Below are 26,027 nucleotides of genomic sequence, written 5' to 3'. Positions count from 1 at the left end.
TTTTGACAGTACTGACTGGTAAATGTTCATTGAAATTCTGAATGGTGCAGGGATAAAATACATGGAATAAAAGGTTATTTACAGCGTCTACATAAACCAGACTGCAGTTGAATAAGACGTTCTCGGTTTTCAAGCCGTGTCAATTCGAATAAAATCCTCGAACTTTCGATGACCATCTCCGCCGCGGTCATCAGGAGTTCACTGACTGCTGGGGCCGCTACAGTTTCTTGCTTATATAGGCATGATGACATCACCAGCAGCCAATCAGATAGACCTAATGTGGCGTTTGTGGGTAAGTCGACCCAGGCAGATAGCGGAGCTATTGCCCGTGGGAGTGCCAGGGGCAGGCACCATGTTTGAAACTGCCGCTCCCACGTTGCACATCTGTCTTTGCTTTCTTTCGATGTCCAACACCCACCCCCATGCCCTGCTGAGTGTCCCCCTGTGGTCTCTGTTGAAACGAATCTAAGCCACTTCCTTTATAACGGAATCCCAATGTGTAGATGCATGAGTCAACACTTTTGTATTTTCAAACTGTATTTTATGTCGGCTTTCTAGGCAATTCTCCACTATGGCTGACTTGTCAAACTCTCTTTGTTTTATATGATGCTTGTGCTCAGCACAATGCTCTGCAGCTATGTGAATTGTTTATCTAATATAGATGTTGCCACATTCACAGGGTACACCATACACGCCGGACACTTGAAGCTCATTGTCGTCTTTAACAGGGTGCATCGTATCTCGTATCTTGGGGGCGGGCCGGAACACTGGTCTTAGCCCATGTTTCTGCAGCAAACGTCCTAACTTACTGCTAGTTGTCTCACAATATGGCAGGAATGCAGTCTGTTTGGCCTATTCTACTGATTCACCAGGTGTTCTTTGGCAGCCCTTGAAAGCATTTGCGATGTCTCTTTTGCTGTATCCATTTTCCCCGAAAACATGTTTTAAGTTCTGCAATTCAGACTGTAGGTGGTCATAGTCAGAGATAATCTTGGCTTGCAAGGGCCACTGACAAAAGACACCTGGTGAATCAGTAGAAGAGGCCAAACAAACTGCATTCCTGCCATATTGTGGAGCAACTAGCAGTAAGTTAGGACGTTTGCTGCAGAAACATGGGCTAAGACCAGTATTCCAGCTGGCCCCCAAGATATGAGATATGGTGCGCCCTGTTAAAGACGACAGTGCTCTTTGAGTGTCCGGCGTGTATGGTATACCCTGTGAATGTAGCAGCATGTATATCAGACAAACAATTCGCACGGTTGTGGAGCCTTCTGCTCAGCACAAGCGCCATATAAAACAAAGGGAGCTTGACGAGTTGGCCATAGCGGAGCATTGCCTAGAAAACAGACATAAAATACAGTTTGAAAATACAAAAGTGTTAGCTCATGCATCTACATATTGGGACTCCATTATAAAGGATGCGGCCGATATTCGTTTAAACAACAATAATTTCAACAGAGACCAGGGGGACACACTCAGCAGGGCATGGGGGTGGGCATTGGACATCGAAAGAAAGCAAAGACAGATGCATGATGCGGGAACGGCAGTTTCAAATGTGGCGTCTGCCCCTGGCGCCACCTGATGTCACTGGTGCTGCCACGGGAATTAGCTCCGCTAGCTGTCTGGGTCGACTTAGGCGCATGCGCCACATTGGGTCTATCTGATTGGCTGCTGATGATGACATCATGCCTATAAAAGCAGGAAACCATAGCAGCCCCAGCAGTCAGTGAACTCCTGACTACGATGGTGGAGATGGTCATCAAAAGCTCGAGGATTTTATTCAAAGTGACATGGCTTTAAAATCGAGAACATTTTATTCATGTGTGCCATTACGAAAGACTCTGAGGACACAGGCTGCAGTTATAAAACTCAACGAATATGTAAAGGAAGCAGCAGCTGGGAAGGGAGTGAGAAGGATTATAGGTTGTTGTAGATGTTATTCAGTCTGAACATTCAGCACACTGTGAAGGAATTCGCAGAGGAATTGGGAAAGAAATTAAGGTTCAGGGAGAAGAAACTAGAGCATGATATGTCTCTCTGGGAGTTGCTTGTGTGATGTTGAGGTACTCCCATGGCCAGCAAGATTCCCATATCTATCCCCAACAAAATATGAGGGACCAGCTCTGATATCAACCCTGTCCCAGTGCTAGTACCCATGTTATCAAGGACAGTTTCAAAAGTTGGGGCCAGCTTGGCTCAAGAGAGGATGGAACAGTTTTATACCATCCTTCCCAACTGAAATGGTGTATGCATCTAGTCAGAGGGTGTCTAACTTCACACTGATAAGTGAACTCATACTGCCAAGTTCTTTGTAAATCTCACTTGATTTTGTAATCAGTGAAACATCACATATTCTCTCAAGCTATGATTTTTCATTTCATTTTGTTCTTGCCACCCCTTCTGGTGCTTCACTTTTCATCAGGAAGTGGTGGTTTTTTATATATATATATATATTACTTTCATGCATGCACTATTAAGTGATCTCATTAGTTGTTGAAGTTTATCTGCACTGGAAGAGAACACTAATGTCAAAATACTACAAATAAATAAATATGGGACATTTATTACAAATTTTGTGTCCTCCTGCAAACGAAATAACATGTTACAGTCAGAGGTGCACTACAAGTCTCACCTCTATTGAGAGCACTTACCTTCGAAAAGCATGCACCCATGTGAACTTTGGGTGTTGGAGGCAAACCATTGCTCACTGGTCTTGGAGGTGTCAGTCTCTTCTTTTCCCTTCTTCGTGGTGGGACTGGAGGTGTATCAGACAACAAATCTGGTTCAGGACCAGATCCCAGTGCATCACCTAAATCACAAGCAGTGTTTCTAGCCCTAGGTTTATCACAATACTTTATTTGTAAAAAAAACTATCTTTTCTACAAACTGATACCAGCAACCAACTTACTCACCATTAGTACAAATCTCCTTGTCTGCAGCACCACTATCACTAAGAGAGCGCTGTCGCTGCCCATTGACTGTCAATGTTGCCACTATTCCACACATTTCATCCAGAGAATTGTGCTTTCTTGGTGATGATCCTGAGCCTACACAGTTATGAATAAATATATTTGTAAAGGCTCAATGTTAGGTAAATGTTGTTCCGTCGGTGGATGACAGATGTTTATTAGAATGGAGAGTTAACATAATTTCGTGCAATTTAATACATGATGCCCACATGAAATCTCCCTGATTTCCAATGTTATTAATGAAAGAACTATAATACAAATATTTGCGGTCTGAAGCTTCATTTTTTAACAGGCAAGTCAAAAAGTGTGTGTATATATTTTCTAAACAATTCTTTTTGTTTTGTTTCAGATGTTAAATAATTATTAGAAATGACCACAACTCAAGAGAGAGCCCAATGCATGGTGTGGTAAGCAGAAATTAAATTATACAGTGCTGCCCTAAGAAACTTCTGATGTGAATTTCAAGGGGACTCATTAGACATTAAGACAATTAAGACTTTTTACCACAAGTTTCTATCCAAAGGCAGTGTAAACAGGCAGACAAGATCTGGCAGAAAAATGCACATCTGATGAAATGGTGGAGGAGATCAGAGGCACCTTCCAAAGAAGTCCATCAAAGCCAGTTTGTGAAGCACTGAGAGCTAAACATCCATTGGTGAAAAGTTCACAAGATGCCGCATCCTTACAAAGTTCAAATCACGCAAGCATTGAAGTGAAGTGATTTGCAGCTTTGCACTGGATTCACTATTGAGAGGTTGGAGTGTGTGAGGATCCTATTTACTGGTCATTATGTGTGACATTCAAAAGTAAATGTATCGCTATCTCTGATTTTGCTCAGGTAGAATTCAAAAGTAATCGCTGCCCACAGACACTATTTTGAATAATGTCTGATTGTTGTTGCTGGGTGTGAGCATTTAGCACGGCAGTCCCGCAGAGTACAGTCAGAGGGTCCGAGCGTAGAGGTTGGATTGAGAAGATACATGGTCTGGCACTGTTCTAATTAAATTACTAATTCATTTGGAATATGATCACTCATGTCACATTTTTTCAGTTTAGAGATTCAATGTGAAAAGACTGGTGTCTTATTGTGGCATGCAGAATACTGCTAAACTGTGCACATTTAAAAGTGTTTCCTATAAGTAATGTTGTCAGTAATAAACCATATGGTATACTAACAATAACTCTTCTTAATCAAACCCGTAATTATCCATTTCCTCAAATTATCAGTCATTGGAACATTTGTAACTCAATTATTAGAGTTGAGAGAGGTGGCAGCATCATTACAAAACAGCATGCTAGCACTGGTTGTGTTATAACCGAATCAGCCAAAGTCCCAGTTATCAAGGAAATATCATTTTCTCTCACAAAGCAATTTTCCACACATGAGGGACAGTTAAACAGTACAACTTTCCCATCTGAAGGTTCAACAAAACCCCACAGTTTTCAGGAATATGTCACAGATAGCAAAAATGTGAATGTGTGGTGTGCACTAGTGAAAGACAGTACAGCTGAACCATTCTTATTCATCAAGCAAACAGAACCACGAAATGTTTATTTGGAAATGCTTGAACAATTTGATATCCCTCAGCTTCTGCCCCTTCAGCTAAATGATTTTTTTTTTTTTTTAATGGCATTTGGAAATCATAGAGGTTTCATGTGGACACCCTGCATTGTAAAAATAAATTAAAATATTGGTTTAAAAGAAAAGAAGAACAGGAGTTATTTTGCAAGTTTGTTCTCAGCAAGTGTTTCATTTAAATACATTTTTAAACGTGGTGTTTATATCTTGGTACGATCACAGTATGGGGTAGTAAAAAGAAAACAAAAGAATAATGGCATGCAGCATGATAGGGCAATGTTATATGGACAAGTTGGTCATTAATGCTCAGAGGTAAGACTAACAGAATCTAAACAAAGTGAACAGAAATTAACCCTTAAATAGTTGCATCATATCTTTCTTTATGTGCAGACAACCATGCCATGTCAATCGGAATTTAATCTTTTAAACACACAATAAATACCTTGTTCCACACACACAATAAATACCTAGTTCCAACTGTTAATCATCTCAAATAAGCATCTTTATTCCCTTTTTGAAGGGAAATGATGATTTCAGTAATATTTTATGTCATTTTTTCCCCAAATAACAACTTCTTAAAGATGAAGTTTCATTAACAATTTAAGACAGTACGGTATAATTTTTTCATGAAACACAATAAAATGGATGCATCTTTTGTGTTAGTTTGCTTTCCACAAACGATAGAATGCCTGCCATTGTCTGCATTTGCACATCTGTGACACCTCCTTCGCATAGACTATTTTATGTGGCCATTTCCTTACCTGCTGATATGCTGACACCAGTATCTATATCTGCTGGATAAAGACTTATTTCTGATTGTAGTTTTCAATATACAATGATGAGCCAAAACAATATGATGACTGTCCACTGGAGGATTAAATGCTGCCTGGTGGCATTGCAGGCAGATGACATTGTAAGGGAAGTTTATATGCACACCACATATTCTGTGAAGAAGGGAGCAAAAGACAAAAGGGGAATCAAACTAGCCGTGATATGGGCCACAAATGGACGAATCACTGACATAAACATTTGACGAAGGGCACATGGTTATGGTCTGGCACCTGGGAATGAGCATCTCTGAAATGGTGGGGTTGGTTTGCTGTACATGTGCTACTGTTGAGAGAATGTATGGAGAGTAGTTGCAGGGCAGTGAAAGCATGAGTTCATGGGACAAGGTGTTGGATGTCCTCGACTCATCACAAAAAATGGAGGTTGGAGGCTTGCCTGCCCTGTAAAGCAGGATAGGTGGCGGTCTTTGGGAAATCTGATGGCAGAGTAGAATGGTGATGCCAAGTGCAAGTGTTTCAGAGCACTCCATTCAATGCACACTGTTGAACATGTGGCTCCACAGCAGGCAACCCCTATGTGTTCCCATTCTGACCCAACATCATCATCAGTTATGATTGTAATTGACACAGACTCATTTGGATTGGACCATGGAGTCATGGAAACATGTCACCTGGTCAAATGAATCACAGTTGTTGTTACACCAGTCCGATGGTCACGTCCAGATACAGTGACATTCAGGATAATGCACGCTCGAAACATGCATGCGTCACAGATACAGGTCAGTGAGGGCAGTATTATGCTACAGGGAGCATTCACCTGGCCTTGCGTGGGACTTATGGTAGTAATCAAAGGCACTATGATAGCTATGGACTTTGTGAATTATCTCAGACCAAATGTCTCCCTTCATGCTTCATCAACAGGCCAGAATCATGCTACAGTGGATTCAGGAGCATGACAGTGAACTCACATTGAGATTTTGGTCACCAAATTCATCTGATCTGAACTGGATGGAATAAGTCAAGATACTATTGGGCACCAGCTCTTTACCCAAAATCCACCAGGCTGTAAATTTACAGGAACTTTAGGACGTGTGCATGGACATCTGGTGCCACATGCCTCCAGAAACTTACCAAGGATTTTTCAAATCCATGCAACACAAAATTACAGCCACAAAGTGACCCAAAGGTGGGCCAACATTCTATTAGCAGGTGGTCATAATGTTTTGGGTCATCAGTCTACAGGAACCTTTCCTACTTTTCACACTATAATGGGGTATTAAGATCTTCAACAGATGATCCAGTATTCTTGATTAATCACCTAAACTCAATTTGCAGAGGATATGAATTCAGAGCAGCCACTGCTCATTCTTCTGGCACCAATGTAATTACTCCCCAACCAATCACAAATGTTTGTTTGGATGTAAAATGTTATATAACTTCTGGATTCCTCCAAGATCTTTTCTTTTGTGTATGCATTGTGGAGATCAGTTAATTATTTGGATAGACCATATAACAGTATTTTTAGATCTTTCGTGAAATCAAACAGGCTCATTGTTAATTGGGCAAAAATTAAAGCACAGTAAACCAGTTTGTTCTTTCGTAACATTCTAGCTATGTTAGTCTTATTTCTAATACAGTTTTTCAAGTGACATACTGGTGTATCAACTGTCAGTATCTATAAAAGTCTGCCAGTGCCTGCTACAGGAACACCAAGATGAAAAACTATTGTGAACAGCTAAAAAAACGATTTCTTTTGTTGGAAAAATATCTAAAAACTCTGCATTCTTGAGAACATTGACACTGTAGATGATGCCGAACTGGTATCAGGTGGTTACAGGACCCTCAACTGCTGACATAAAGGTGACAGAGACGAGTGTCACGACTTGTTATTGACAATCAGTTTCAAACCCAACAAGAATTACTGCTGTCAATGAATGTAGGTCTATTTTAACCACTCTATCATCGAAAACTGTGAAGATAAGTACCTACAATTGACATTTGGAGTGGGGTACCTTGACCTTGCAAAAGGTCATCACTTACAGTGATATATAAAGCTGCATGCCTTCCATGAGCCAAACAATACAGAAACCAGACAGCAGGTCTGTAGGTGTGTAGTTAGTGTGGTCTCACGATTTTTTCAAATTATGTAAGGCGATGAGTGCACTGACAGCTCAATGCCAGTGGTGATTTCATACTGTGGCTTACACCCATTCATTCAGTTAATGTGAGCATGAACTAAGAATGTTTACTTAACTCTACATCTTAATGATAAGCCTGCTGCGGACATGCCCACCTTTCAAGATGATGACAATCTTTCAGTACTATTTGCTATAAATCTGGTAAGATGCACATGTTAATGAGGTAAGATGCACATGTTAATGATAATTTAAAACCCTTTGAAAAGATTCTGCCCACAACACAATTTCTATATGTTACTGATAGAAAGAGCAAAATGGTATGGATATGTGATTTTAAATAAAAATACAGAATAATATAGACAATGGAATACAAGCGGTGATAATGGCAATTATCACAAATGGTTAACATTAATGCCACAATGCTTCAGTAGATATATACGAAGAAATTATTTTACAAAAAATAAATTACAATACACAAAAAACAATGGCAAAAAAGGGTGTGAGCAAAAATAACTCTGTCCAATACTGACATCAAGGAATTGGAAAGCCTTAAAATCTTAGTAAAGGGTGGTGTTAAAAGTTGTGTGTGGCATACAACGAAGTGGAGTGTGTTTGGGAGGAGACACGATAGAACAAAGGAAAGAGACTGTGGAGAGAACAGTAAGAGCATATCCACACAGATACCTCAATTTAATCCAAAGGATTCCCCCCCCCCACAAATCCAAATTATATACCACATCATCCTGGACTAGAACAGTGTATCATCATCCTCCACTTTGACTACTTTTCATTTAACCCACCCTCCCTCTCCCAGAATGGTACTTTGCCACCCTATCAATTATTAAATTTCTTGGTTCATCCTTCTGCTAGGCCAACCCCTAACCCGTTTCATGGCTTATACACGATGTCCAGAAATTTTTGTTACAAACTTCTACGAATTGTAGAGGGAGTAAGTACATAATATTCTGAACAGGAATCCATGTCTGGAAATGTACCATTTCTATGCTACAGCCATTTGAAAACGAGGTTGCCAGGTAGCGTTATGCAACAAGGTAGTCATGTTTGGCGGGGGGGGGGGGGGGGGGGGGGGGTTTACATTGGATCGGCTGCTGTCATTTGACATCTATCCTATCTGTCTGACCTGGTTCAAGCCTCTTTCACATGTCTGTGAGTGTTAGAGCAGCATGGCTGAGTACGTGTTTGCAGAATACACAAGACAGGATCCTTCTGAATGGCAAACATCATGGTAACGGAAGAGCTGCTTGTCACCTTTATCAAGATTGTTCTCCAGAATGTCTGACTCCATCGCATACCCTTTTTGCTACAATTACGCAATGACTTCGAGAAAGGGCACCAACAATGTCAGCAGGCGTGACTGTGATACTCCAAGGAGACGACGCACATCTACATTGGAAAGTGCCATACTGCATCACATTGAAGAGACCCCGTCAATGACCACAGAACTAACTTCTTTGGTTGTTAATAAGTGGAACTGTAAAACAAGTGATGTACTGGGTCATGTCTACTCAATTACTTGCAAAAGTACCCGGATGGCAGCCACAGCACAAACTTTGACAACACGTGGGACGCTTGTAGCTTATGCTGCTACATTGGGGGCATATACACACGAGTGTGTCAGCTTTTGTCACTACAGGGCCCTGTACTTCCCTGAATAACATCTAGAAGGGGCATTCTGTTGCTTGACACAGTCCGACAAGAGCCTATTTTAATCAGAAAGTGTACAGTTTGCGACTTAACACAAACATGACATTCATCATTGATGACTGTTTTTTTATCAGTTGAGAGGAGCTGAGAAATTTACCTAGCCATGCCAACTGTTATTCTGTGGCAATCTGTAATCTATGACAGAGCATTTATATTTTTTATATATTTTTTAAAAGCTGTGAAACCAGTTGTTTGTGTTTATAATTGCCCTGAACAAATACAGCTACAGCAGATCATTGGTCATTTCATCCAGTCTCATTTTTAATAGTTTTAACAGCTCAGTTTAAAAAAACTGTTCACTGTATGAACTGATAAACTATCATTTACTTGTAAAAGTGGTCACATTGCCAAAATGTTTTCAAATGCTACATTTTCAGACATGGGTTTCAATTGAAAATGTTATCCACTCATCCCCCTCTGCAAGTCCTGGAAGTTTGTAATGGGAATTTCAGAACACCCCGCATGCCTGTGAAAGCCTTAGGTGAAAGGTAAGTCTGATGCAACTAACCAGCACACATTATTCCAGGTTTCTCAGATAGTGTACCTGTGGCCAGGCCACTTGTGAAAACTGTCATGCCATACACCAGCTCTGCTGTAACTTCCGCACAGCCATTTCATTTGGATGACCACCAAACAGCTGTCCATCTGATTGAATTAGCAACACCAAACTATGGCCGCTACCAAAGCTGAGCACCCAGTGGCATAGCAAGCTTCCGAACAGAACAATCTCTACTGTATAATGGCTGTTTTATGATTCATGCCACAATACCAGCTTCTGTGAATTAAATACAGGGGAAATGTCATTAGAACACACCCTCTGATCCTGCAATCCTTCTGGTCTCAATCTCCACTAGACACTGACTAGCTTCCACCACAAATCATGTCTCCACACTTCCCATTTTCCTGCAACAATCAACACTTACACTATTACTGCATGTCACCCCCTTTCTTTCTCAATTCACTCCTTTACTTGATCCTCTGCCACACACAACTTAACCTCCCTGCATCAGGATGGGTTTTCTGGTGCCACATTCTATTTCTTTCCCTTTCTGTCTCTCCCCAACAGCTGTCACTTCCCCTCTTCTTCCCTCTTTCTTGTTCTTCCATTCAATAAAATCCTTTACTCCAGTCAGGTTGTAGCATCAATCCAGTGAAGACACATGTGTGTGTGTGTGTGTGGGGGGGGGGGGGGCTGTTTATTCCTTCCATGACTGAATTACACTATAGTCACTGGTGCTGCAAATCATTCCCTAATGATGTCTTTTGCAGGGAAAAATATGCCAGTTGCACTGTAAGGCTCAGCCAGTACATATTATGACAGCATAACTGTATGCAAAATACCTCAGAAAATGCTTAGGACGTCAGAGAACTATGAGAAATAATACTCCGCCACTAACAATGGTTAAAGAAAGTTAAACCATAACTCATCTGGATAAATTCTACAGCTTCTTTAACTTTGTAAAATAAATTTACATTTAATAATGTGTACTTATGCGAAAGACAAAATTTTTCTTCTACTATTCATTTTGGGTAACAAAAAGGAGAAAAGTATGTAATTCCCCCAGGTATTGCACCATGGCAATGAATATCTGATGATGATCATATCTGAAGACCTAAGTCGGTGCTGGTAAATCAAACTGTGTGTGACCCGTGACTGTTTTACCTCCATACAAATTTCAATCGTCACTGCATCCCCGGCATGTCATGCCTGTGTCTGCTAAATAAACACAGTGTTTTGCAGAAGACTAAGATATTAAATATGAATGTAATTTTTTGTCAGCAGCATTCCTGGTGTTTCAAAACAATAATTTTTTTATGATGCTAATTTTTCTCATATGGCATAGTTCAGGAATTCATACACTTCACAATTTAAATTGACTACTCAAATTTCCTGTTTTTTTTTTTTTCTTTTTTTGTTTTTTTAATTTTATTTTTTACTTCAGTGAGGTGAAACACTTAACCAAGCACAAAAACATGACTCAAAATTTTAAATTATCTTTCATTTAGTTTGTTTAAACACACTACTCGATTCCACAATACAGTCTAATCCAAGTGTGTATCTTCTGAAAAGTATTTCTTTTTGAAATTCTGTGCTGTTTTGTAATTTTCTGGCAGATTAAAATTGTGTGCTGGACTGAGATTCAAATCCAGAACTCTGAATTTCACAGATTATGCTCTTACATAACACACTACCCAGGTACAGTTAATGACCCACTCTCAAAACTTCAATTCTGCGACAACTTCTCCCCTCCTTTCTAAACTTTCCAGAAGTCCCTGGTATAACCCACCCACACAGCTTCATTTCTGGCAGTGCCTCTCTTCTACTTTGCAAACTTCCCAAAAATAATAAAAATTCATACATATACACTCCTGGAAATGGAAAAAAGAACACATTGACACTGGTGTGTCAGACCCACCATACTTGCTCCGGACACTGCGAGAGGGCTGTACAAGCAATGATCACACGCACGGCACAGCGGACACACCAGGAACCGCGGTGTTGGCCGCCGAATGGCGCTAGCTGCGCAGCATTTGTGCACCGCCGCCGTCAGTGTCAGCCAGTTTGCCGTGGCATACGGAGCTCCATCGCAGTCTTTAACACTGGTAGCATGCCGCGACAGCGTGGACGTGAATCGTATGTGCAGTTGACGGACTTTGAGCGAGGGCGTATAGTGGGCATGCGGGAGGCCGGGTGGACGTACCGCCGAATTGCTCAACACGTGGGGCGTGAGGTCTCCACAGTACATCGATGTTGTCGCCAGTGGTCGGCGGAAGGTGCACGTGCCCGTCGACCTGGGACCGGACTGCAGCGACGCACGGATGCACGCCAAGACCGTAGGATCCTACGCAGTGCCGTAGGGGACCGCACCGCCACTTCCCAGCAAATTAGGGACACTGTTGCTCCTGGGGTATCGGCGAGGACCATTCGCAACCGTCTCCATGAAGCTGGGCTACGGTCCCGCACACCGTTAGGCCGTCTTCCGCTCACACCCCAACATCGTGGAGCCCGCCTCCAGTGGTGTCGCGACAGGCGTGAATGGAGGGACGAATGGAGACGTGTCGTCTTCAGCGATGAGAGTCGCTTCTGCCTTGGTGCCAATGATGGTCGTATGCGTGTTTGGCGCCGTGCAGATGAGCGCCACAATCAGGACTGCATACGACCGAGGCACACAGGGCCAACACCCGGCATCATGGTGTGGGGAGCGATCTCCTACACTGGCCGTACACCACTGGTGATCGTCGAGGGGACACTGAATAGTGCACGGTACATCCAAACCGTCATCGAACCCATCGTTCTACCATTCCTAGACCGGCAAGGGAACTTGCTGTTCCAACAGGACAATGCACGTCCGCATGTATCCCGTGCCACCCAACGTGCTCTAGAAGGTGTAAGTCAACTACCCTGGCCAGCAAGATCTCCGGATCTGTCCCCCATTGAGCATGTTTGGGACTGGATGAAGCGTCGTCTCACGCGGTCTGCACGTCCAGCACGAACGCTGGTCCAGCTGAGGCGCCAGGTGGAAATGGCATGGCAAGCCGTTCCACAGGACTACATCCAGCATCTCTACGATCGTCTCCATGGGAGAATAGCAGCCTGCATTGCTGCGAAAGGTGGATATACACTGTACTAGTGCCGACATTGTGCATGCTCTGTTGCCTGTGTCTATGTGCCTGTGGTTCTGTCAGTGTGATCATGTGATGTATCTGACCCCAGGAATGTGTCAATAAAGTTTCCCCTTCCTGGGACAATGAATTCACGGTGTTCTTATTTCAATTTCCAGGAGTGTATGTGGAACATATTGACAGTTGTACGCATACCAAAAGACTGTTAAAATGGACTGTCTGAATTTTTGCTGTGTGTTTCAGTTATGAAATAATATAGCTTTCATAACCATTCAATGATTTTCTGTCTGCACACATGTTTCAAGTGCTCCCCAACTGGTTTTAATAGGCATGTTGTTCTCTGAAACCTCTACAACAATTCTTTCAGCAGGTGAAAATTCTTTGAGGCTGCACATCACTTTCAATGGCAAATTATTTAAATAACCATTATAAAAATAAGCAAGATTCACAGTCAGAGACTGCATTGCACTGTAACTGTCACAATCTAGTCAAGATTATATCACAATCTAGTCAAGATTATAAAATTATTCTGTTACTGAGATACCTTTCCTTAGGTTCAGACATCCATAGTAGTAACAAACCTCAACTGTCAAAAGAAGGTGGGGAGCAGCAAAAAGTATTTGTATAATTGATATAATTATACTGCCCTGGACAAAAACCACAGCATTGCGTTATCAGCTTCGGGTTTGAAAACAGATCTTTCTCAAATAACTCTAGCTGATAATGGTGCCATGGTGTGTGAAACAACTTGGATGGAAATATTACAGGATAAGAAGCTCATGTTCAGACTGGCATTTTTTTCCTTATCCATCTATTCTAATTTTTGAAAAAAAAAATCACAAAGCAAAAAATTTAGTGTGTATGATACTTCTTACAGTTGTCTATCAGATGCAATATGTAAGGGAAGAACTCCAAGCTACCGTGGGGCTGAAGAAGAACCCTCACTTAGTAGTGATACAGGCAGACAAGGGCAATGCCACCATGGTACTGGACACAACAGACCACAAAAAATAAATGGAGGACCTTCTTAGAGAACCTATTCATAGGAAACTTAAGGGTGATCTGACAGCCATGATAATCAAATCGACACAAGCACTGCTGAAGCTAACTAGAATGAACTTCAACATGGCCAAAAGCCTCATCCCGCAAGTTCACAGGCACCAAGGATATAAGGGGTACCAAACGTCCACAAAGAGGAATTTCCATTTATAGTTGATAATATTAGTTCACCGTCCTACAAACTAGCAAAAGAACTGGCACTAGAGCTTCGACATCTACTGAGCCAGGGCACACGCGGATTCATATCTTTTTTGAGGGCCTTTGGTACCCCATATATCCCTGGTACCTGTGGGATAAGTCCTTGGGTGTGTCAAATAGGTTTTCTAATAAGATCTTCCATTCATCTGTTGTAGTCTGTTGTGTTCAGTGCCACGGTGGCGTTGCTCTTGACTGCCTGTATTACTACTAAGTGAGGCTGCTTCTTCAGCCACAGGATGGCATGGCATTCCTCCCTGCTGATGTTTTGTTTAAATTTTGCATCTGACAGGCAACTGTAAGAAGTGACATTTTTAAAAGGAAAGTGTGTCTTTCTGGATCTGATGGTTAGTTTTCACATTAAGTCTCTATTCACAAATGTACCAGTGTCAGACACGATGATCATCGTAGAGCAACATGTGGCACCTGACATCTGCGAACTAGTACGCCACTGTTTAACAATCATCTATTTCTGGTGGTAAGGAGAATTTTATAAACAGGCAGACAGTGTAGGTGTGGTATACCCTCTCTCGACTATTGCAGCAAACATCTTCATGGAGGCATCTGAAGAAACAGCTCTCCAGTTCACCACATTACACCGATTGCTGGCTCTGATATGCTGGTGATACCTTCAACATCTAGCCACATGAGAAGGAAGAACTACAGAAGTTGCACCAACATCTCTATGAATAGCATAGTAAAATACAATTTACTATGGAGATTGAAAAGAATGGGGTGCTGCCTTTCCTTGACGTGGAAGTTCACTGAAAGCCTGATGGTAAACATGGCCACAGAGTATACAGAAAAGCCACCAGCACAGGCAGGTACCTCCACGCCTCCTCCCACCATCATCCTACACAGAAGTAGTCCGCCCTTCGCACTTCAACCAGGAGGACCCACAGGATCAGCAATGATGAACACCTGAAGGCGGAACTACAAAACCTCAGATCCATTTTTGGAACCAATGATTATGGCGAGAATATGACAGATAAAACTATGAAGGTAATAAGGAAGAGCCGAAGGAAGCAAAGAACATAATCCTATTACCATATGTACAAGGGGTCACTGAATGTGTGGGCAATCTTTCAGAGCATCTACAAAATAAAAGATGTTCTAGACTCAATGAAAGATACAGTCAACAAGCTAAAGACTACAGGAGTCAATGAAATTGATTACGAATGTGGACTGGTCTATGTAGGCAAAACGGGGCGGCTGAACCACGCACGAACTGCAGAGCACGGAAGATATATCTGTTTGGGGCAACGCACCAGGTCGACGGTGATGGAACACAAGAATCAGTGAGATAAGGAAATAATATTCCATAAAGCCTGCGTACTGGTGAAACAGCCATTTACGTTGAGGTGGAAGATTAATGGCGATAGAAATGGCCAAGCAACCCACCAACATGAATAGACATGGAGGGTATAGGCTTCCAGTGTCCTTGCTGCCAGCAATGACAATGCTATGGGAGGACAGCATGCGCAAAGCAACTCACACAGGTGCATGGCAGACAATAGTGGTCGTATGCACACAGAGCAGAGACACACTGTAGCCCACGCCTGGCAATAAGTAAACAGCGCTACGTCAAAACTACCGTCCTTTTCTAATTCGCCTGTTTCCACCAACGGCAAAAAAACTATGTAAACACCCATCAATCACGTCTTTATCCACCAATGACAAGGAATAATATAAAGACTAATAAAGAATTCCTAACACCTGTCCTATCCTCAAGTACCCTATCAAATTACATATACAGCTTCCTCTGCTACAACTTAAGATGTAAAGTCTCTTTCATTCAGCAGTCAGCTCACCACAAACCCCTGAGGAAGGCCACTTTCAACAGTGGGTGAAACATTAGACTGTGTTGTATACTGACAATGCGATCAACAGTCCAGAAGAATTTTATTAACAGTGACACTGGCTGCAGAAGCCTCTGCTTACAAGTACGTAAATATACCTGAAGGTACATGTAGTAATAACTAATAAAAAGTATTTCATGGTCAGTTGTGCCCTTCATCAGAGTTCCAGAGTTATATCAAACTGGTAAAATAAAAACAGTTGCCTGAGACTGCAATCATGTGAGTGAGTTGCGTTTGTAAGAGTTTCTATGTGTGTGTTTGTCATCTAATTTTGATGAAGGCCTTACTGGCCGAAAGCTATATTTGTGGCAGTCTTTTTGTTGTGTCTATCTGCGACTCAGCATCTCTGCTATGTGGTGAGTAGCAACTTTCCCTTTCACAATATTGTGAACAGGAATTACTCTAAAAAGAAAGTTTGAGTGCAAACTCATTAAAAAAAAGTTCTGGAGGAATAAAAATAAGAACTTATGATCAAGGAAAATAACTACAGGCAATGTGTGACAGCAGCAACATAAGAAGCAAAATACAATTACTACCAGTTTAGCAATGATAATGACTGAAAGCATTTACTTTTTGTTTCATGCTACAGTTTGTCTCCCCGTAGAAACAGTGCATATTAAACCATGTGCACCAACAGTGTAGTTAAGCTAGTGGCATCATTGACAATCAGCACATTGTTTAGCAATACAGATTGCAGAAAATCAAGAAGTTAACACTTAGTGTATCTTAACTTTAACATGCACAATGAATGATGCTGAAAGCACATGAAAAGTTATGGATTTACTTACATATTTAAATAGGAATAACACCATCACATTGAGTAACGTAAGTTGTGCTGCAATAATTAGTTTGTGTCATGTATTTAAGCTGCAGCATGCAATAACCTCCACAGTTAGTTGCCTTTATAGCAGTTAATTTCAACTTTCATTCAACATTGTAGAATAATCATTGTAGGAAATGGACTTCATTACAAGTAGCACAAGGCGAAAATGCAGTTACAGTGGAAGCCACAAAAATTACTTTGAAGTTTTGTTATTACTATTTCTACAGCTTAATTCTCAAAATTCGGTGCAAATTATGGTGTTACAATGCTAATGTTGACTCATCTGGGTGATTCCTAACAAGAAGGTTCTATAAGGGGCACAAGAAGGTTCTATAAGGGGCAGTCACACAGGTGGAAAAAAAGTACTCATTATTTCAAAAGTAATTGCCACAACCATTAGTACACGTTTCCCAGCGTGAGACAGAGATGGTCAATGCCTTCATGGAAAAATGTTTGCAGTTGCTTACAGAATTATGATTGTACCCAGGTGTGCACCTCTTTGTCCAAAGCAAATAGATGGCCTTGAATGTCTTTCTTTAGGGCTCAAAAAATGAGAGGCTGTCCATTAATTATTTGAGCTCAAAATGGGGGGGGGGGGGAGGGGGGCTGGCAAAATCTCATTTAAAGAGGGGATAATAAAAATCTCACATCAGCTTTTTAATCCATAGAATATACATTATTGTAACACACAACATTTTGTTTTATAAAATTAATCCTGAGTATAGATAATATTAAAGTCTTTCTCCCCCCCCAATATTTATGGCCTCTCTGAATTGTACATTTTAGACATGTGCACACCCAGGATTCCCCAATTTGAAAAAAGTTCCACACAAGCATCAGATCTCATTTGGGCAGTTCATTGCTACATTGGCTGAAATTACTGGGTGTCCAGTCAGTTAGTCAGTTGCAATACTCTGCAAAGCATATATAGCTGACATTATTGTGTACAACATAAATCTGTGTCAAAACTTTTACAATATGTATGTTATGTGGCATGCTGACAAGATGAAACAAACACAACAGTGAGAAGTTATATCTTGTATGGATGGAAGCTCAGCTTAAGTTCATCTCTTAATGATCACATAAACGAAGAAATTGAAAAGCTACATAATCATATCATTCAAAGCAGCGGCAGCTCATGTAAAACTTTATCAATGTGCTACAATGTGCTGGATAGTAATTGTAACTAAATTGATTGCATTAATTTTACATAAATAAATTAAACAGTTTATATATATTTAAATTAATTGTTTAACACTGTGAGGAATAAAATAAAATAAAATGAAAATTATGATAGAAGTGGGGGTCAAACCTGAGTTGAAAAACTGCCAGTCTGTGTTTGTAAGCACTGGGCTATCATGTTGTTCCGTGAGCTGCTGTTCATAAATCCCTTTCACTCTATGCGTAAATCTTTGGAGAGCATTTTACTTTTTGCTATGGCTCATTCATGCAAAATATTCTAGGATCTGGAAAGGGGCATCAACTTGCTTCTACTCACACAGTTTTATTTTATCTATAGTTTCTGTCAATGGAGTCAATGGCATTTTGGAAATCAACAAACATCTTTTTGAATTCAGTCATCCGTGGCAAGTGATTGACTTCAAATTAAATATTTGTTCAGAACATATCTGCCCTTCCTAAAATCGACTTTATATTCACCTAAATTACTCTTCTGTGTTGCTTCTACTGTATTTTGTACAAGCTCGGAAAAATTGTTATATACATCTGGTTGCAAAGATAATAACATACTGCTTATGGCCTTTCTTATGTAGTGGATGTCTCAAGGCTGCCTTCTGCTCTCCAGGGAGTTTTTCTGTTTTCCTGGTTTTCTCAAAGATTAATTTTAGCTCATTTTTCATTCTTGGTAGAGATGGTTTTAAAAGTTCTGCTGCAACAGAGTCTTCTCCGCTAGCTTTTTAAGATCTCAATAACTTCAATTTCTTTAATAGTTGGGGATAAATCTTCTTCTAGATTCTGAGTCCTAGAGCTTATGAATTGGTTCTGGACAAGATGACAATTAAAATATTTTGCAAGTTTTTTGAAATTTTCAATGTTATGTAAGGCAAAACAGCGATCCTCATACCACGCCCCTCTTGTTGTTTGATTTGCATTTGAAGCAGACCTAACTCTTTAAATCTTGCTTTCTCTTCCAAAAAACTAAAAGAAAAGAGCCTCTTTAGCAGATCACAAAGCACTTTCATACTAAATTTTCTTGTACACTCAGTTTTTCTTTTTTACCTCCATCTAGCATATAGCCTTTTGACTTAAAAGGGTAGTAATCATAACTAAATTGAATACATTAATTTAATTACATAAATTAAACTATTACAATATCATTAATGTTGCAAGGAATTTAAAAATTATAAATGAAAAAAAAATTGTTGATAGTAGCGGGGACTGAATCCAAGTTGATGACTTGCCAGTCCATTCACCTAACCACTGAGCTATCACACAGTTGCTTGAGATGCTATTCAAAAATCCCTCATACTCTATGCCTGCACAGTATGCTACACAGCTCATATAATTTCAAAGAAAAATACTGACATAGTGCTGTGAGTAAGGTGTCAATCATAACGCCAGAAGTGATGATATAACATCAACACGTGCACAGTTGAAAACAGAAAACTGTGTGCCTTCTCTGAGCTAACTGTAGCACAGCTGACTATCATTTGAGCACCTGACACTAATTTCTAGTTATTGTGGAGACAGGGCTACAAAACATGTTCCGTTCATTTTATTTGCACACTAGCATGCATTCAAAGAGAAACGGCGTATTCATAGTGTGATTTCTGGCATGCATTCAAACAGAAATGGCATTATCCTAGTGCAATTTCGGCTTGAATTCAAAGAGAAATGGCATAATTTTCGTGCAATATTTACAGGGTGCTGCAGCACATTAGAACATGATAACCAGCCATCACTATTTTCGTAGAGCCTTTCTGTCCATCTGCCGGTCTGTGTACCTGTCTGTCCATCTGAATACTCAGGGGTGCTTTGTTTAAAATAAAGTGGTTTTAATCATGTGTTAAAGACACTGTTTAATGCATTTTCTAAAAATCTATCGAGTGAGACGGTGCAGTGGTTAGCACACTGCACTCGCATTAGGGAGGACGACGGTTCAATTCTGATTTAGGTTGTCCTTGATTTCCCTTGATCTCTCCATGCAAATGCCGGGATGGTTTGTTCGAAAGGGCACGGCCGACTTCCTCCCCCGTCCTTCCCTAATCCGATGAGACCGATGACCTCACTGTTTGGTTTCTTCTCCCAAACAATCCAGTCCAGTCCAGTCCTAAAAATCTATGTATTACATTTTTTCTGTGAAATCAGAGATGAATATGATGATTATGTTTAAGGTGCACTATAACAAGTCTAATTACATAAACTGTCTTGAAAGCTGGTAAATGGCAGAGAATATCAATTATTATAATGGATAACATTTTGTTTCATGAAATTAATTCTGAGCAATCTATTTTTAGTTGTCTGAAGCAAAAACATGAACATACCACACACATTTAATTGTTTAAAAATTACAGGTTAAACCACACATAAGGTGGTGGTGGTGGTGGTGGTGGTGGTGGTGGTGGTGGTGGTGGGAGGGGGGGGGGGGGGACACTATCAAATCTCACAACGGAGAGAGGGGAGCCCAAATTTTAAAGAAAAAACCTTATGTAATTAATGAACACCTCCCGTTGTTGTTGTGGTCTCCAGTCCCAAGACTGGTTTGATGCAGTTCTCCATGCTACTCTATCCTGTGCAAGCTTCTTCATCTCCCAGTACCTACCGCAACCTACATCTTTCTGAATCTGCTTAGTGTATTCATCTCTTGGTCTCCCTCTACAATTTTACCCTCCATGCTGCCCTCCAATACTACATTGGTGATCCCTTGATGCCTCAGAACATGTCCTACCAACCGATCCCTTCTTCTAGTCAAGTTGTGCCACAAACTCCTCTGCTCCCCAGTTCTATTCAGTACCTCCTTGTTAATTACATGATCTACCCATCTAATCTTCAGCATTCTTCTGTAGCACCACATTACGAAAGCTTCTATTCTCTTCTTGTCTAAACTATTTATTTTCCATGTTTCACTTCCATACACGGCTACACTCCACACAAATACTTTCAGAAACGAGTTCATTACACTTAAACCTATACTCAATGTTAAGAAATTTCCCTTCTACAGAAACACTTTCCTTGCCATTGCCAGTCTACATTTTATATCATCTCCAGTTTGACCATCATCAGTTATTTTGCTCCCCAAATAGCAAAACTCCTTTACTACTTTAAGTGTCTCATTTCTTAATCCAATTCCCTCAGCATCACCAGACTTAATTCGACTACATTCCATTATCCTCGTTTTGCTTTTGTTGATGTTCATCCTATACCTCCCTTCAAGACACTATCCATTCCGTTCAACTGCTCTTCTAAGTCCTTTGCTGTCTCTGACAGAATTACAATGTCATTGGCGAACCTCAAAGTTTTTATTTCTTCTCCTTGGATTTTAATTCCAACTCTGAATTTTTCTTTTGTTTCCTTTACTGCTTGCTCAATATACAGATTGAATAACATCAGGGATAGGCTACAACCCTGTCTCACTCCCTTCCCAACCACTGCTTCCCTTTCATGCCCCTCAACTCTTATAACTGCCATCTGGTTTCTGTACAAATTGTAAATAGACTTTCGCTCCCAGTATTTTACCCCTACTGCCTTCAGAATTTGAAAGAGAGTATTCCAGTCAACATTGTCAAAAGCTTTTTCTAAGTCTACAAATGCTAGGAATGTAGGTTTGCCTTTCCTTAATCTATTTTCTAAGGTAAGTCATATTGCCTCATGTGTTCCAATATTTCTACAGAATCCAAACAGATCTTCCTCGAGGTCGGCTTCTACCAGTTTTTCCATTCATCTGTAAAGAATTCGTGTTAGTACTTTGCAGCTGTGACTTATTAAACTGATAGTTCGATAATTTTCACATCTGTGAACACCTGCTTTCTTTGGGATTGGAATCATTATATTCTTCTTGAAATCTGAGGGTGTTTCGCCTGTCTCATACATCTTGTTCACCAGATGATAGAGTTTTGTCAGGACTGGCTCTCCCAAGGCTATCAGTAATTCTAATGGAATGTTGTATACTCCCGGGGCCTTGTTCCGACTTAGATCTTTCAGTGCTCTGTCAAACTCTTCATGCAGTATCATATCTTCCATTTCATCTTCATCTACATCCTCTTCCATTTCCATAATATTGTCCTCAGGACCATCGCCCTTGTATAAACCCTCTATATACTTCTTCCACCTTTCTGCTTTCCCTTCTTTGCTTAGAACTGGGTTTCCATCTGAGCTCTCGATATTCATACAAGTGGTTCTCTTTTCTCCAAAGGTCTCTTTAATTTTCCTGTAGGCAGTATCTATCTTACCACTAGTGAGATAAGCCTCTACATCCTTATATTTGTCCTCTAACCATCCCTGCTTAGCCATTTTGCACTTCCTGTCGATCTCATTTCTGAGATGTTTGTATTCATTTTTGCCTCCTTGATTTACTGCATTTTTATATTTTCTCCTTTCATCAGAGACAGCAAAGGACTTGGAAGAGCAGTTGAATGGAATGCACATTGTCTTGAAAGGAGGATATAAGATGAACATCAACAAAAGCAAAACGAGGATAATGGAATGTAGTCGAATTAAGTCGGGTGATGCTGAGGGAATTAGATTAGGAAATGAGACACTTAAAGTAGTAAAGGAGTTTTTCTATTTGGGGAGCAAAATAACTGATGATGGTCGAAGTAGAGAAGATATAAAATGTAGACTGGCAATGGCAAGGAAAGCGTTTCTGAAGAAGAGAAATTTGTTAACATCGAGTATAGATTTAAGTGTAGGAAGTCATTTCTGAAAGTATTTGTATGGAGTGTAGCCATGTATGGAAGTGAAACATGGACGATAAATAATTTGGACAAGAAGAGAATAGAAGCTTTCGAAATGTGGTGCTACAGAAGAATGCTGAAGATTAGATGGGTGGATCACATAACTAATGATGAAGTATTGAACAGAATTGGGAAAAAGAGGAGTATGTGGCACAACTTGACAAAAAGAAGGGACCGGTTAGTAGGACACGTTCTGAGACATCAAGGGATCACAAATTTAGCATTGGAGGGCAGCGTGGAGGGTAAAAATCGTAGAGGGAGACCAAGAGATGAATACACTAAGCAGATTCAGAGGGATGTGGATTGCAGTAAGTACTGGGAGATGAAGAAGCTTGCACAGGATAGGGTAGCATGGAGAGCTGCATCAAACCAGTCTCAGGACTGAAGACAACAACAACAACTCCTTTCATCAATTAAATTCAATATTTCTTCTGTTACCCAAGGATTTCTACTAGCCCTCGTCTTTTTACCTACTTGATCCTCTGCTGCCTTCACTACTTCATACCTCAAAGCTACCCACTCTTCTTCTACTGTATTTCTTTCCCCCATTCCTGTCAATTGTTCCCTTATACTCTCCCTGAAACTCTGTACAACCTCTGGTTTAGTCAGTTTATCCAGGTGCCTTCTCGTTAAATTCCTACCTTTTTGCAGTTTCTCCAGTTTTAGTCTACAGTTCATAACCAATAGATTGTGGTCAAGAGTCCACATCTGCCCCTGGAAATGCCTTTCAATTTAAAACCTGGTTCCTAAATCTCTGTGTTACCATTATATAATCTATCTGAAACCTACCAGTGTCTCCAGGCCTCTTCCACGTATACAACCTTCTTTCATGATTCTTAAACCAAGTGTTAGCTATGATTAAGTTATGCTCTGTGCAAAATTCTACCAGGCGGCTTCCTCTTTTATTTCTTACCCCCAATCCATATTCACCTACTACTTTTCCTTCTCTCCCTTTTTGTACTATCGAATTCCAGTCACCCATGACTATTAAATTTTCGTCTCCCTTCACTATCTGAATAATTTCTTTTATCTCATCATACATTTCATCAATTTCTTTGTCATCTGCAGAGCTAGTTGGCATATAAACTTGTACTACTACACCTCCTATGAAATCAATTGGGTGAGATTGGAACTGTATGAAGGACGTGTAAGGGCTTCCCCATGAAACTCCTGCAGCGTAGTCTAAACACCATGTGGGTGGGCATTTTGGTGGCATATTTTTTCCACTATGCTGCAGAAGTTTGCTGGGAAGCCTTTACACATCCTCCATACAGTCCTGATCCCTCCCCATGCAATTTCCATATTTCTTGAGCAATGCTGAAAGACATTCATGGCTGTCAATTTGTTTCAGACAAAGAGATGCATGCCTGGGAACTATCAAGGCTCAGAAGGTAACTGCAAATGTTTTTCCATTACAGTTTTCACCACCTTTTCTCACAGTAAGATAACTGTATTAACAGTTATGGTGATCACTTTTGAAACAAAACACAGTTTACTTACTTTTTTCTATCTGTCTCATTTTCACTTGAATGCCCCTTACAGGAGTAAAGGTAACACTTAATCCTCAAATTTGATTTGGTTTATTGGTTGACATTATCTGCAGTATTCTGCAACACAGAGCTCACAGAACAGTTTTAGCAGTTCGTTCTGCGTTGTAGTACAAAAGCCTGATAATGTGTATTAGGAGCTACATACATATTGTGACTATCTACTTAACTCTTCATTTATCAAACACCACTAATAAAACATTTCTAAAAAAATTTCAGCGTTAACCACTCAGCGGACTTTGAAGTACAGCAAATTCTAAAGGGCTCCCTATAAATGTTCCAAAATATGGGGAAGTAGACGATAAATTTAAATGAATGGCACAACCGAGAACTAACTAGAGGAGGTCCCGTGGCTTTCTTTCATCAGTTTGGCAGTTAGAGTAAAAATGCAGTTTAATTGGAAATGTTAACTGTTCTGCTTCTCAAGGAATGGAGGAGGACATACAGTATGGAACAGAGGAAATTTTATTTTACAGTAAGCTAGAGTATTTCTAAGTGTTTTCGGCTAATATTAAATTAATGAGAAGATTCTACCATATAATAGCAAACTGGCACAAGAGTGATGCACAATGGAGAGTCACTGTAAAATGAATTTTATAAAAAAAGTGGTAGTGTAATTACTGAAGAAAATGCACTTAAGCAACATTATTAGTTTGTGTCTCAGGACTGTGTTTCAATGTCTGATGGAATTGGAATATGGCACACAATGGAATAAAAAGTAATTTAGCTTGTTTCTGAAGCTCTCAGGCAGCTTTGGAATATAATGTATCACACGGCATATTGATGCCATCCTAAATTTCCGTCAGAGATTGGCATAATTGCAACAGTTGAGGTGATGAAACACACAAAGAATAGTATATGAATTATAAATTACAGCTTTCCCTCAATAAAGTACATTCTTCTTTTCTATTGTCCACCTGCTTAGCTGAGTGGTTACGTGCTTGCCTCCCATGCAGTGGGCCTGGGTTCGATTCCCAGCCGGGGTGGTGTTTTTCTCTGCTTGGGGACTGGGTGTTTTGTTGTCCTGAGTCGCCCACTATGGTGTTGACTGACTTGCACTTGGCAGCCAAACTTCCCTGGATGGGGCCTTCCGGTCAGCAATGCCATACGATCATTTCATTTTTTTCTTTGCTAATGCCACAGTCACATTTTATTTATGATAAGGCAACATTTCCATTAGACAACTGAAGTGATACTATGTCCAGTTTCCTTTTGTCAGGCAAAAAGGAAGTAATTTCATAAAGAACACAATGGGCACAAATTCTTTGTTGAGATCTATGAACTAATAATGGCTAGATGACACCAGTTTCCTTACTAATGAGCGAATTTAAGATGAAGTCCATTTCCATGTACATCATTGTACACAACTGTCATTACTGCAAAAAAGAAAATTCTTCTCCGCTACACAGAAATCCATTGGGTAGCACCCAGGTTACAGTATATTATACTATGTCAAGCTATAAAATCATTAATTTGTTTAGTTCAACTGGAGGATGCACTGAGACTAACAATAAAATCAGTCCATTATTTTGCTTCATCTGCATGAAAGTTACACAGCTACCCACGCGTAATCATGATAAACATTTGTTTCCACTGAAGTTGAAGCTTTCATATACTGCTCAAAACTTGGCAGAAGCCATTTATCAATTGTTTGGAAGGCACATTATATCATATTACAGGGTGTATACATGGACAAGGAAAAAAAATTCCTGGATTTCCTGGTTGAAAATACACTTTCTCCCGGATGAAAACACACTTTTCCCATGTTAAGTGACAATATACTTTTAATCGTCACTATAAAACTTATCA

At 40.3% G+C, this 26,027-nt stretch overlaps 1 protein-coding gene across 9 annotated transcripts in view; it reads right to left on the bottom strand.

Moving 5' to 3' along the window:
* Window positions 1-26,027, bottom strand: part of LOC124776292 (mitogen-activated protein kinase kinase kinase kinase 5) — a 305,769-nt gene that overhangs the window by 59,328 nt on the left and 220,414 nt on the right. For 7 of the 9 annotated variants that reach the window (XM_047251199.1, XM_047251200.1, XM_047251202.1 and 4 more), the window contains 2 exons: window positions 2,913-3,047; window positions 2,652-2,809 (listed from right to left, as the gene is read on the bottom strand). In XM_047251199.1, coding sequence (XP_047107155.1) covers window positions 2,652-2,809; window positions 2,913-3,047 — 293 coding nt within the window. The remainder of the gene's footprint in view (window positions 1-2,651; window positions 2,810-2,912; window positions 3,048-26,027) is intronic. The other 2 variants (XM_047251204.1, XM_047251207.1) reach the window with 1 other exon arrangement.

The sequence above is a fragment of the Schistocerca piceifrons genome, chromosome 2 (assembly GCF_021461385.2).
Source record: "Schistocerca piceifrons isolate TAMUIC-IGC-003096 chromosome 2, iqSchPice1.1, whole genome shotgun sequence".
NCBI classification, from domain to species: Eukaryota; Metazoa; Arthropoda; class Insecta; order Orthoptera; family Acrididae; genus Schistocerca; species Schistocerca piceifrons.
This window is presented reverse-complemented; position numbering and strand designations above follow the sequence as displayed.